At 42.6% G+C, this 13,826-nt stretch overlaps 3 protein-coding genes across 3 annotated transcripts; 1 reads left to right on the top strand and 2 right to left on the bottom strand.

Annotated features, from left to right (window-relative positions):
• The first annotated feature begins 7,535 nt into the window (after positions 1 to 7,535).
• Positions 7,536 to 8,501, top strand: LOC9659742. Its single transcript, XM_024674200.1, has 5 exons — positions 7,536 to 7,580; positions 7,829 to 7,942; positions 7,993 to 8,100; positions 8,158 to 8,271; positions 8,325 to 8,501. Exons 1-5 carry the CDS (start codon positions 7,560 to 7,562, stop codon positions 8,499 to 8,501), a joined length of 534 nt encoding a protein of 177 aa, XP_024529968.1. The 5' UTR covers positions 7,536 to 7,559.
• A 681-nt stretch (positions 8,502 to 9,182) lies between these two features.
• Positions 9,183 to 10,565, bottom strand: LOC112346104 (5'-3' exoribonuclease 2-like). Its single transcript, XM_024674199.1, has one exon. The coding sequence runs from the start codon at positions 10,563 to 10,565 to the stop codon at positions 9,183 to 9,185; it is 1,383 nt and encodes a 460-aa protein (XP_024529967.1).
• Positions 10,566 to 11,816: 1,251 nt separating this feature from the next.
• LOC9660629 (flavonoid 3'-monooxygenase) lies at positions 11,817 to 13,826 on the bottom strand. Its single transcript, XM_002969317.2, has 2 exons — positions 12,552 to 13,826; positions 11,817 to 12,484 (listed from the first exon to the last, which is right to left on the bottom strand). Exons 1-2 carry the CDS (start codon positions 13,407 to 13,409, stop codon positions 11,849 to 11,851), a joined length of 1,494 nt encoding a protein of 497 aa, XP_002969363.1. The 5' UTR covers positions 13,410 to 13,826; the 3' UTR covers positions 11,817 to 11,848.

Genomic DNA, 13,826 nt, shown 5'->3' with positions numbered 1-13,826 from the left:
AGTGCTTCTCAGGATCAGCAATACCCCCGACTGCGAACGTTCGTTTAGGAGCAGTGACGGGCTTGACGACGGGGATGAAAACGTACCTGCGCCCTGCAACTAGCTGCGTCCCACGGACTAGTATCACTCCTCCTGATGACGAGGAAATGTCCTCCATCGCTACGTCCTCCACTGCTCTGTTGTGCCTACGGGCCACGAAGTCGGTGGCTTCTCCCGCAGTCGCGCCATTCACAAATGTCCAGGAGCGCCCAAATCCAAACACTTGTATCACCGAATTCTCCTGCAGTTGCCGCTTCTCAGACGCCATCGCCGGAAACAAACCCTAGAGAAGATCTCCGGGAGACACAATTAGAGGCTATTCAAGCTTCAGGATCCAAACAGACAAGAAATTGATCCTTGGACTCTCTTAGTCTTCCTACGCACAAACTTTTGGAGTTCAAGGTAGAGAAAAAGGAGAGTGAAGTCCCGACATTGATCGGAACAATCTTGAAGAAATCATAAGGTCATAAGTCAAAAACAAGAACACTATAACCAACGCAGACAAGATAATCTTTATTACATAGAATCATAGCAGCATAGTTAATCGTGCTTTGACCTTCTTTGAATAATAAAATGGGTTATGTCCACGCTGCCATCACAATAGCGATTATTTTTGGTAGGAACAATTTGTACTATTGGATATTGTTTTTTTCTCTGCTGGGCTACTGTGACAGCAAAAAGATGGTTGTTAGATATGTTAACAAAATTAAATTTTGGATGAAAAAATAAATTTCTATTTCAACTTTTAACACTTCATTTTCCATTAGCAATTAATTATTGCATTTCAATTTAATACTTGACATTCTTACTCTAACTTGTTCATGTTCTCCTTTCCCTTCATTGTACTTCATTTTCCTCTTTGTATTTTCTAGTCCTTAGCCATGTGATCACAGACAAGTTTTTTGAAATTCAATTTCTAAGAGAGATTAATTCTTCAGAATATAGAAATTAAATTAATTTGCTAATACAATAAATTCTTTTACACCACCTTTTCTTTCCTTTCTTGTTTCTTATCTACAACTAGATGCTTTAGAATTAAATACCTTTGAGTTGATATATTGGTTTGTTCTAAAGAATTAAGATATACTTAGAATATTTATTTTGAAATTTAAAAAATTTAGAAATTTTTTATTTTATCTTCAAATGAAAATGGTATATATTTTATTATTATTATTATGAAATATATATATACATTATGCTTTTCATTTGAAATCATTTTAAATTTTTTACTTTTTTTCAAGATAAATTACACTTTGCAATTAGAGAAAATATTTGACCTAGTTAAGACCTTAAGACCCAAGTGTTTATTATCAACAAATTGATTTATCTATAAGATAAACTATTAAACTTTTAAGTAATGTAAGAGTAGGACTCAATAATAACAAGCTTAATCATTTCACAATAGCTACAACTAGTCTAAATTAAGCTTTCAAACTTAATAAATATACCACTTAATAGTAGAGTAATTAATTTTGGTTTGATAGATCACTATTGTATCTTCTATTAGAATTTTGAAATATATTTCATATATTATATTATATATAATTCTCTATTATATTACATATTCTTTTATTTGGTTGGCTTTCATGAACTCAAAAGGTTTCACCCACAATGAAAGACTCAATAAAAGACTTCTCAGTAAACTCATCTTGATACAATGCCCTCTTTTCTTAAGCTTTGAGATGTGATCTTTGTGTCATATAACATTGGGCTCAACTTCATAAGAAACAATAAAACACATAAAACCATAAACATGACCATATCACCCAAAGTTTCAAGTATTACAAGGTGAGATCATCAGCCACCTTTGGTTTGTAATCACATGTGATAAACATCTTGAAAGTCAATCTATGACATGCACACTTTAGTATTGTGGAAGTATTTGCCTTTGGCCTTTATGGTAATGGCATGGTTTACTTCCCAAGAGAAGGGAGAACACAATATTAAGATGAACTTGCCATATATATGTATATATATATATATATATATATATATATATATATATATATATATATATATATATATATATATATATATATATATATATATATATATGTATATATGTCAGCTGGCCTTGGGACAAGAAGAAGGGGCCAGGCCCTGTCTCCACCAGATATTTAGATAAATTTATATCATTATTAAGAAAATTGTAAATAGAGAATGTTTAACCCAATCAATATACCTATTGTATACCTCGAGCACTCACAATATAAATTTAAATTTATGAAAGAATTCATTAATTATGAGAATTAACATTTTAAAGTGTTAAAGTAATCTCTATATTTAGATAAATTTATATCATTGACCAAAATTTATACGCACTATAGTATTACTCGAGGTAATACTATAGCATATAAACTATCTATTTAGGACTGAATCTAATCTATCCATTCTTGTATATAAACAACAGTTTAACCCAATCAATATACCTATTCTATACCTCGAGCAAGCACAATATAAATTTAAATTTATGAAAGAATTCATTAATTATGAGAATTAACATTTTAAATTGTTAAAGTAATCTCTATATTTAGATAAATTTATATCATTGATAAGAAAATTGTAAATAGAGAATATTCAAGTATAGTTTTCAATTGCATCTAAAGAGTTCCTAGTATGTGAGTTGGAGGAGCCAAACAATCAAGAGGGCTTCCTGCTACTGTACGCATGTCCTTCTCAATGTGGTGGAACTCAACCTCACGTTGATATTGTGGTGGCAGACTTGAGGTTCTTGACTGGCAGCGTGCCTCAGCAGCATGGCCTGTGGTACTTCTGCACCTACACTCGATGGTCAACTCAATGTTTAGCCTGGTCGCATAAGCTGCCATGATCTCGTGGGTCCACCGCCCGACCTGACGCTAGATTGAGTTGAGCTTGTCCGAGACGTTGAGCCTGTCCTTCTGGACACATGATCCGCGAAGTAGATCTTGGTGTTGTGAGGCTTCATTGCCAGAGCCTTGCACCAGTAGAGAGTTGATTGAGTCTGGCACGCCGCCAGGAGCATCACCCACGCCCGGCTCGAAAGGCATGCTGTCCTTGGCCCGAGCAGCCCCTTCCGGCACAGGATCCGCCAGGCAGTCGTAGTGAGCCAGCGCCAGGCTCATGCCATGATAGATGTTGGTGAAGTTAAAGACCTGCTGCATCTCAAGTGGATGACGCTTGATCACTTCCATCATTATCATCCAGTTCTCGCTGAGAGGAGAGTCTGAAAATGAGAGAGGAAAAGGAGAAACACTAGCCTTTTCCTGTGCAGCTTCAATTTCCTGAGCCTAAAAGCAGGAATGAGAGATTGAGAAGAAGCCCCAAAACTCACCTCAATTAGAGCAGCTAAATTGCTCGGGAGCTCATCCTTGACATTCAGGCAAGCACGATTTCTGCTATCTGTAGTAGCTCAAACAACATCTTGGAAAGCAAGAGAGAGAGCACTTGTTAGAAACAAGTAAACACCCAATAGTCTTTGCATGGAAAATGGCACTTCTGTAAAAGGTTATCCAAAAAAATTTAATTATAAAATTACTTTTAGTGTTGATGGATATCTAAATTATTATAGCCTTGATAATGGCTGCATATTTCTAAAACTTGGGTGCTATATTGATAATCATTGGGTAGTGCCTTATAATAAATACCTTTGTAAAAAATATAATGCTCATATTAATATTGAAATTTGTGCTACTATAAAAAGTATTAAATATTTATTTAAATATATTTATAAATATTATAATTGTGTTACAATTGAAATCCATTCAGCAACCCAACAATCTGACAATATTTTAAATTAGAATGAAATCTCAACTTTTTTAAATACATATTATGTATCTACTCTAGAGCCAAATATAGAGACTCTTTAAATTTAAAATGCATGATCATTCAACCTTTATAATCTATTTTCCTATCCATCTTCCAAATTTTTAAGATGTCTATTTTATAGAAAGTTCTGAACAATAACACTTCAAAAAGCTACTCAAAATGGTATGATGTTGAAAAAATAGTTTAAATTAAATATAAATGACCTAAATGCTAAACAATATATATATCCTGAAATCATTTTATATTATACATTTAACTCTCATACTCATAATTGGCAAATTCGACATATAAAAAATGTCATGTCGTGAATGTATTTTATATCGCCATCCAATGTTGAATTATATCGTTTACATCTTATTTTATTTCATAAAAAAAGTGCTACGTCTTTCAAAGATCTCAAGACAGTTAATAATATTTATTATGACACATTTCAACAAGTTGCAAATGCAATGGGGTTTATAGCTGATGATATTGAATGGGAAAAATGTTTAAAAAATACTTACTTTTTTATAATGTCATCACAATTAAGACAATTATTTGTATTACTTTGTATCTTTTGCACTCCAAAAAATCTATACTTCTTATGGGATAAATTTAAAGACTTCCTTTGTGAAGATTTCATGCAAAAAAAATCAATTTTTTCATTATGAATATGCTTTACATGATACAAAAATTAAAATGAGAATGCATGGCAAAACTAATCAAAACTAACACGTATTTTTTCCCATTTGAAAATTTTGATGATGAAAATATTGTCAACTCAACACAAATATATCAAAATGTTGAACAAAATATTCCTCAATTTAATCAAGAACAGTTAAATATTTTTAATGATATTTTTATTGATCATAATCGATATATTTTCATTGATGGCCTTGGTGGTATTGGTAAAACATTCTTCTTAACACTCTTATAAATATTTTACAACTGAGAAAAATAAATGTTGCTAACATAGCTTGGATAGGAATTGCAAATACTTTACTTTATAATGACCAAACCTCACACACTACTTTTAAATTTTTTATTCCAATAAATAAAACATCAACTTCTACTATAACTGCTAATAGTGAAGCAAGTAAAAGAATCAAAACTACTAATGCATTGTTATGGGATAAAATAAATATGGTTCACATTCATGTATTCACTGTTGTTGATCAAGTGTTGTGAGACCTAAGAAATACATCATTACCTTTTGGTGGCATAATTGTTATTACTAGTGGGGACTTTAGACAAACACTTTCAGTCATTCCACATGGATATAGGGCATAAATTGTTTCAAGTTTTGTAAAAATGAATAAATTATGGTGATTATTTAGAAAATTAACAATGACACATTTGCAATTAACAACACTATTGTCTCTAAATTACAAAATGATACATATATTTATGAAAACATTGATTTTGTTAACACTAAATATCTTGAAAGCTTTCCAATAGAATTCCTAAATTCTATAACACCTTCTGGTCTCCCACCATATAAACTCTCTCTCAAACAAGGTGTTATTCTTATCCTCCTAAAGAATTGTGTCCATCAATAGGATTATGTAACAACACACTTCTCATCTTGAAAAATGCATTACCAAATGTTTTAAATTGTGAAATTGTGATGAGGCAATTTAAAGGGACAAAAGTTTTTATCCCATATATCACACTAATAGCATTAAATACAGAAATTCCATTCAAAATGTTCAAAAGACAATTTCCAATTCATCTAGGTTACTACTTAACAATCTTCAAATGCCAAGGACAGACATTTGACTGAGTTGGAGTTTACTTGCCCCACCCAATTTTCACTCATGGACAACTTTATGTGGCTTTATCAAGATGCACATCACCACATGGACTTGGAATTAAAGTTTAAAACACCACACACAAAGGCCACTTCCTTCCTCAAGATCCTTTTGTTTTTATAATCAACACTAATATAAAACTTCTTTGTAAACCACCTAACATTTATTGGGTAAGTACTCGTGATTACATAGCATTTCTCTCTTTCCACTCCCATCTGCATCTGTCCATCCAACGACTATGGTTTTTCTCAGCTTTTGATTGGCACTTTGACATTTTGGAGTTTAGAAACATTTTTTACCATTATTTGTTCTTCATGAAGAAAAAAAGAATTTGAACAGTGGGACAATAGCATGGCTATCTCCACCACATTTGATTCCTCTCCATGACGACAAAACTAAGCAAGGATCATCACCTATCCACCTGTGAAGTTCTGGTGGATTCCCAAGAGTGTGCTTGAAAACTTGCAAGGCATCCGTTGGAAAAATAAGACTAAGGATGATCCAAGAGGAGAAGACTATGTAGCAATAGTTACTAGCTCCAGGTTGTGCAAAGATGAAGAGCATGCCCATATTCCATAATGCCAAAGCTAATAGTACCACTGAGCTTCACAAATTCATAGAAACCTCCATATGATCATTGTTGCTGCCCCTTGAGAGCAAAAAGAAGACCACTTCCAACCTAGCTGCTGCTGCTGCTGCTGCTTGGGTTGACTAGCATTTCCATTCCAGAGAAGAACCTCAAACCCCTTAGAGAAAAGGGTATCCCAACATCCGCCAATCTAGATGAGCAAAGCAAAAGGAGAGATACTTACACACTGGTTAGCATTGCATGCAAAGGAAAAGACTAGGAAAATACCAGGACAAGACCCTCTTTTCTCTCATCTCTGTCCTATGAAAGAGGCTTTGGTCCAAGTTAAAGTGATTGGAAGTAATGTTGTGTGGCAGCACCACAGAGAGAGAGAGAGAGAGAGAGAGAGAGAGAGAGAGAGAGTCGGACAGAGAGAAATGCTATGTAATCATGCCACACCATTGCCAGCTAGGTGGAGAAGGATGGTGTTTAATGGGAGGCCTCCCGTGCTCTCCTTCCTCCCATCCCTCTCTCTCTTTTCATGGTGGCACTTCATTGCCTCCCATGCAAAGAGAGGGAGTTTACAAAAATTGAAGTTGCAAAACAAAGAGCCAGAAATATTTGGTGTTAACCTGTTTTCTGAAGCAGTCATAAATGGCAGTATCCAATGGCATACCAAAACACAAATCAACTTATATGAAACATGCAATATGTATTTAAGAATGTTATAAATTATATACATTAAATAGAATATACTTGAAAGTTTATAAACTATAAACATCTTTATAATTTGATTATTAAAACATTTACAAAACTGTGTATCGGAGCCCCGACGCTGGAGAAGTACGGGAGTTCCCTCGTTGGGCATAAGTGGAGCCACGGCGAGGCAGTCATGACGACACCAAGTTCTTGGCAGGTGGGAAGAGATTTGAGCGTGTTCTCCCATCTTCGCGAAACGATGGAGATGCAACATCACCAGTGAGGTAGAGTGCTATGCACGTGGGAAGATCACGGCCGTCCAGAAGGCCATCCTCTTGGAATCCAGCGAGTCAGAGACGCCATACATGTCGACCAGCGCAGTGAGTACCATGCCTCGATCGTCCAAAGCCCTAAACTTCCAGACTACAAAATAATCTCTCTTTAGGTATTTGCTTGTTCTCGCTCTCTCTCTCTCTCTCCAAGATGGTGTTGCTGGAGATGTTACAGATTGTGGAGATAATTTTTGCTCTCGATTTTGTATGCACCGAGTGGAATGTCAAGGATGAGCTCCCGGACGATTTGGACTCTCTCATCCAGGTAAGTTTTTTTAGGTCTTCTTCTCAAGATTTCTTTCCTCGTTCTTGCAGGCTCAGGAAATGGAAGCTGCACAGGAAAAGGTATGGCTCTTCTTCCTTTCTCGTTTTCCCCTTCCTTTCCTTTTCTGTTAATGCTCTCTTTTGGCGCAGCACGAATCCTCCCTCGAACAGCTTTGCATCAAACCGCCCGAGCGGCAGCAAATCGGACGCTGTGACGATGAAAAGGTGGTGGAGCTACAGGAGCTCTCCTGGAAGCCCGAGCTGGGTCAAGGTTCCCATGATCTCGTCTGGTTTCGTGATTTCTGGCTAACTCTTTTTTTTGTAAACAGGGCTATTCTACCCGGAGTTTGGCGCAGTGGAGCTGCTTGGAAAGGCACCTCCGGCGGTGGATCATTACCATGATCACGGCCCTCTCGATTACCGCAAACATACTTTCCCTAACAGTAAGTTTTTTCGTGATTTCTGAGGGATTGGCTAACTCTTTTCCTAACAGGGCTATTCTACCATGATCGAGTGGAGCTGCTTGGAAACAAGAGGAAGGCACCACCGGATTACTATGATCACCCGCCTCTTGATCGCCTCAAAGTTACTCTCTGTAACAGTAAGTTTGTTTCTTGATTTGTACGGGGGATCGGCTAACTCTTTCCCTTGTAAACAGGGCTATTCTACCGGGAGTTTGAGCTGCTCGGAAACAAGAGGAAGGCACCGCCGGTGGTGGATCATTACTGTGATCATCCGCCTCTCAATCCCTGGGAACTTACTCTCCCTGACAGTAAGTTTGTTTCGTGATTTCTGTGATCGGCTAACTCTTTTCCTTGTAAACAGGACTATTCTACTCGGGGTTTGAGCTGCTTCGAAACAAGAGGAAGGCACCAGAGGCGGTGGATCATTACTGTGATCATCCGGCTTTCAAATGCCGCAAACTTGCTAAGAAGGCAGGGACTCTCCTCTCAGCGAGAACGGGATGATGATGGTGGAAGTGATCAAGCGGCATCCACCTGACTTCGCCAACATGATCCAAGACTATCATGGCGTGAGAACGACGCTGGCTCACTACGACTGCCTGACGGATCCCATGTGCCGGACGGGGCTGTTCGGCCAGGCCGTGGAGCTCATCGACACCATGCCTTTTCAACCGGACTTGGACGACGCTCCTGGTGGCGTGCCAGACTCTCTCGACTCTAGATACGACAAGGCAAAGGTGACGACGGACCCTCACAACGCCTTCTACCTCACACGTCCGGACTTACAGGCAGGACCGGCTCAACGTCTCGCTCAACTCGATCGGCGGTGCTCCATCGAGACCAGGGATCATATCCAAGCGTGGGAGATGGCACATTCTCATGCTGCCGCCGTCGATTAGGAGCTCCACAGGCTGAGCATCGAGCTGACCATCGAGCAGGGGTGCAAGGTGGACGTGCTGCTGGGGCTTGTGAGCAAGGTGCCAGGCACGACCATCCAGGCCGTCAAGAACCTCAAGGTTGCCACCACTCTTCTCCAAGACCCGTGCCGAGAAGTAGAAGCTTCTGCAATAGCAGGAAGCCGGCGGCTGGATTGCTTGGTCGCTCCTCCGACTCATACTGGGAACTCTTTGTGATTTTAAAATGCATATATTAGTATTAAAGATCTAAGTTCGATCTTCCCTTTTGCTCTCACTAGAATTTACAGTCATTCCATACGATATTAACAAGATTTCAACCACTGAGGTCTTAAGTTAAGAACGCTCGTAGCAGTAACTGGTGGGAGTAGAGGTCTTGAATTTACCGTGCCACATGAGTGTGTGCCCATGAAGTTGATGAATCTTCCCATGGCTGGAGCATTCTCCCACGAGTAGTAGGACTCGTCCAACACCACTCCATTGAAATAATAGTCTGCGCACCACCTTAGAATGTTGATATACGATGACCACATTATCATGCTCGTCTCAACACTAGATTCTAACTTCTTTGATGTCCTTAGTTGCTTCGGCAGATGCAATAGAAATCGCTCCAGCGCTCTCATGTTGACATGCCCATCACAGTTGATTATAAACTCCCCTGCCTCGCTGAAAACCTCCATGTACGTTTGCTGGAGCTTGTCGATGCCATTGTTTCGGATTGTGAGCGCCTCCAGGCCGGGCAGGAAATCGTTCCCCAGAAGGAAGCATAGGAACACGAGATCCCTCATGGTGGACCGCAGCCGCACGGAGCACGGCTCTTCCATCTGCACCTCGAAATCACGCACGAGCGTCTCGATGCTGATGAGCTTGTAAATCATCACTCCGTCCTTCGGCGTCTGGCGGACGATGTTGATCTTCCTGGAGAGCGGGCTAGCGAGAGCCAGCATGATCAAGTCGGCGTCGCGTCCAACCACGCAGTGGAAGTCGTGGGCGTTGAACGGCAGAGCCCGTATGTGGTTGAAGATCTTGAGCTCGCCCTCCCCGTCCTCCTCGGACGTGGAAACGATCCACTGGAGCCTCGAGCTAGTCATTGATCTCCTCCAGCGATGATCATATGAACTTGACAGCATCATGCTTGCCACAAATCGTCGCAGTTCACTCTCCAGCCCGTTCATGAAAGGCGTTCCATGGCGGACCATCGCCATCTTGGCCTTGCGATTGCGTGGGATGAGATCACCTTTCTGACCTTTGGTGGAATCGAGCTCATCCTCCGAGGAGGACAAGGAGGAGAGAGAAGCATCGCGATTGTAGCGACACGGCTTCTTGAAGAGCTTGCTGAAGAGCTTGGGGGTGGGAGGCCTTCCATCCAGGGCTAGGAAGACGAGCTTGGTCGGAGCCACCATGGCGACGAGCTTGCGGAGCGAGTCGAGGAACTCTTGGTAAAAAGTGGCAAAGGTGGGCGGGCAATCGTGGCTTTCCAGGATGACCCAGATGATGGTGTTGAGGTCCACGTACAAGTTTGCGTTGTCGTAGCGAAGAATATTGTTCTTGGCACCATCAATCGCGTCCCTCACGCACCGAGGATGCTTGGATACGAGCCAGGCGAAAAACCCAGGAACTCCCATGATCGATTGGTCTTGCTTGATCGCTCTTGGAGAGGATGGAAAGTGATAAACCCTCACAAGCATTTTCGCTGTTATATAGTAGTGAGGGAAAAGGTAATTAATTGTATCTTAGATTAAAATGTGGTTAGATAAATACTTTTAGCTAGTAAAGTTAATTAAATATATTCCAAAATCTTGAGACCAGTTGCGCTCGTCAATGGGCAGTGAATCTGGAGTTACTCCCTCAATGGTTTCCATTACGGCTTTGCTTGGCTGAGAAGAAAACACACAGAGTGAGCTTATCCCGTTTTGAGCTCAAAACATACCCAAGGCGTACAGAAGGATGGACCATTTCAATCCTGGTTCCTGCAACGCCGGCATTCGTATTTCGGGGTGGCTGTATGTGATCTGCAGTGAGAATGTTTATAGATCAGGAACTATAGAAGTGTTTTTTTCTTCCTACCAGCATAAACACTCCTTGTGGTCTCAAAATCCTGCAAGCGAGATAAGTCTCTCTTAGCATGTGTAGAACGCCTTCGGCCGGATCAACTCCACACTGAAAGAAGGAACGCAAATTGCATTAGACAAGGATGTTTTTGGTGACACAAGCACTTACTAGCATGGCGTCGGCCAGGCCTGAAAAACAAAGAGAAAGAAAATGTAAGAGGAGACTCTTGAGAGTAAACTATTACTTTGTTACCTTTGTCAATGACCGCATCAAAGGAACAGTCTTGAAACGCACTCATGTCCCGTGAATCTATTGCCACGTCTTAAGTTTCGTCAAGGAAGATATGGCTGCTGCAAAGAAGTAACATCACCAAGCCCAAGGATACAAGAGAGCTGAGGAACGTGAGCATATCTAGCTTTGAAGTTGTCAATCACCACCGAAGATAGATCGGTGTTGACGATTTCTTCTTAGCCATCTTCCACCATGTCGTTAGACATTGCTGTTTTACATCCCTGGAATTAGTATTCTTTTCTATGGCATCGCTCATTGAGACCTTGGTACCTGAATTCCCACACACAGCCATTAAAACCTTGGAAGGGAAGATTTGTGGAATTGCTAACGGATAATCGAGTCGAATCTGGAGTAATTCGAGAACCAATCGAGCGTTGCTCCGCGTGTCTCCCAGTAGCTCTGGCGCTGGAGGAGCAAGGAAGAAGGCGGGGGTGGCTACAAGCTCCAAATATTTCGAGAATTTCTCCAGGAAATCTCACCGCTGAGAATGGAGGCACCGAGGAGCTGATCTTCGCAGAGCACCGGACATTGATTCGAGAGCATTTGGATCAAACCCTCGATAAACCCCTTTGATACACTAGAATATCCATTGCTTTTGCCAGAATATTCTCTTGCCAGATTAGGGTTCTTAGTACTGAGCGAGAATTCGCTCCTCGATCCTGGGCGACGCCGCGACGATCAGGTCCTTCGCAGGTGGGCACGAAATGGTTCCGATCGATTCCTCCAGTACGATGGGATTGTCCGAGATCTCGCTCCAGATGAATCCGTGTAGCAGGCTGGCGAGGAGGAAGAAGAGGGAGCGCATGGCAAGGCCATACCCAGCGCACATCCTCCTCCCGGCGGAGAATGGGATGATCTGGAAGTGCTGCCCCCCGGGCGAGATGTTGGTCCCCAGGAATCGCTCGGGCTGGAATTCGTGGGGGCTTGTCCAGTGCGCTGGATCGCGGTTCGCCGCCCAGAGATTGACGAGGAGTTTGCATTTGGCGGGGATTATGGTGCCATGGCCATCGCCGAGCTCCACGGGGCGGAGGTTGTAGTGGGGCATTCCCAGGGGCACCGCCGGGTGGAGGCGGAGGGCCTCCTTGAGGATCGCCTGGATGAATGGAAGGTTTTGAAGATCGTGTTCTTCCACCGCGCGCTCCCTCCCGATGATTTGATCCAGTTCTTCTTGGGCCTTGCGCATGATCTCGGGTTTACTGATCACTTCTGCCATGCACCACTCGATCGACTCCATGGAGGTTTTGAATCCGGCACCCACCATATCCTGGAAGAAAGTTCGATCGATCGTCATATCGCAGAGAAGAGGATCGAGAAGGATGGTGATCACTTACACACAGGAGGCCGATGATCTCTTGGTCCGAGAGCTTGTCACTCTCGTCCAGGGAGATGAGAACGTCCACAAAGTCGCGGCAGACAAACCCATCGCCCGCCGCCTTCTTGCGCTCCTGGTGCTCCCGGACTTGATCGTCGAGCAGCGCCTTGATCCGGGGCATGATCTCGCCTCTCATCTTGGCGTAGACGCCGTGGAGATCCATCCAGTCGAGCGACGGGATGATCTCGCCGATGTTGAGGTTGATCGCCTGCCCGGCCATGTTGTTGATCGTCTCCACCACCTCGGGACACTCCTCGCTGAAGAGCGTCAGGCACAGCGACCCCGACGTGTATCGGGCGAAGAGGGTCCGCAAGTTCACGGGCTCGCCGCCCCGTGATCGATCGAGGATGGCGTCCATGGCGGACTGGAGCTGCGATCGCCGGTAGGGGGCGCTGGTGGCGAGCATAGCGTTGCTGAAGAGGTTCGTGGCGCAGATCTTGCGCATGAGCTTCCACTCGGGCCCCGGTGAGCGGAAGGCCAGGTCGCTCCAGCCGAAGCTGAAGATCCGGAAGAACTCCTCCGACTGGGGGCGGTTGGCGAACTCGGCGTCGTGGATCTTGAGGAAGAACTCGGCGGCGCGAGCGGTGTTGGCGATAACGTATGGAACCATGCCGATCTTGAGGAAGACGATGGGGCCGTAGCGATCGGCCAGGCGCGCGAAGTGGCGGTGGAGGGGCTGGCGGAGCGAGAGCAAAGATCCCACCACCGGGAAGGAGATTGGACCGGGCGGGAGTCTGGACGATCTCCCTGCGAGCAGTGACTTGATGATCGCCGCGGTCGCGAGCAAGCACACGAGGATCGCTATAGTGATTCCCATGAGCCTGGGAGTCGAAACTTCCTCGCTCAATGAATCACTTCTATACAAACTGTTGCAGCTTTGATCTTACGTAACTATACGTAAATTTTGACTTTGAGAGGAATCATTGTCAATATCTATTCAGGAAAATATTTACTCCGCTAATTTCATGCCCACGAGAATATCCTTCCACAAATATCTGTGGCTCGTGATCGGAATGATTCCACAATCTTCCTCCGCTTGTAAAAAAATGTATCTCTACAGCTTCTTCGCAATCTCCATAGCCTCTTGCTCGATGCCCTTGCCACACACCGCCACACAGTGGCTTGCTCGCGGCTGTGGGCGCCTCTGGATTGTTGTCTGGAAAATTGACCTCGCTGCTGTATATGCTCAATGCTCTGAGATAACATCATGGAGCAGGCAGAAACTTCACCAGAC

This window comes from Selaginella moellendorffii, unplaced genomic scaffold (assembly GCF_000143415.4).
Source record: "Selaginella moellendorffii unplaced genomic scaffold, v1.0 SELMOscaffold_12, whole genome shotgun sequence".
Taxonomy (NCBI): Eukaryota; Viridiplantae; Streptophyta; class Lycopodiopsida; order Selaginellales; family Selaginellaceae; genus Selaginella; species Selaginella moellendorffii.
This window is presented reverse-complemented; position numbering and strand designations above follow the sequence as displayed.

Bases quoted from the DNA above. Each gene is read 5' to 3' on its own strand.
- LOC9659742 (XM_024674200.1), top strand. From the start codon at position 7,560: ATGGAAGCTGCACAGGAAAAG. The intron at 7,943-7,992 runs GTAAGTTTTTTC...TTTTCCTAACAG, and splicing joins CAAACATACTTTCCCTAACA to GGCTATTCTACCATGATCGA. The intron at 8,272-8,324 runs GTAAGTTTGTTT...CCTTGTAAACAG, and splicing joins GGAACTTACTCTCCCTGACA to GACTATTCTACTCGGGGTTT.
- LOC112346104 (XM_024674199.1), bottom strand. From the start codon at position 10,565: ATGCTTGTGAGGGTTTATCACTTTCCATCCTCTCCAAGAGCGATCAAG.
- LOC9660629 (XM_002969317.2), bottom strand. From the start codon at position 13,409: ATGGGAATCACTATAGCGATCCTCGTGTGCTTGCTCGCGACCGCGGCG. The intron at 12,485-12,551 runs GTAAGTGATCAC...ACTTTCTTCCAG, and splicing joins AGATCATCGGCCTCCTGTGT to GATATGGTGGGTGCCGGATT.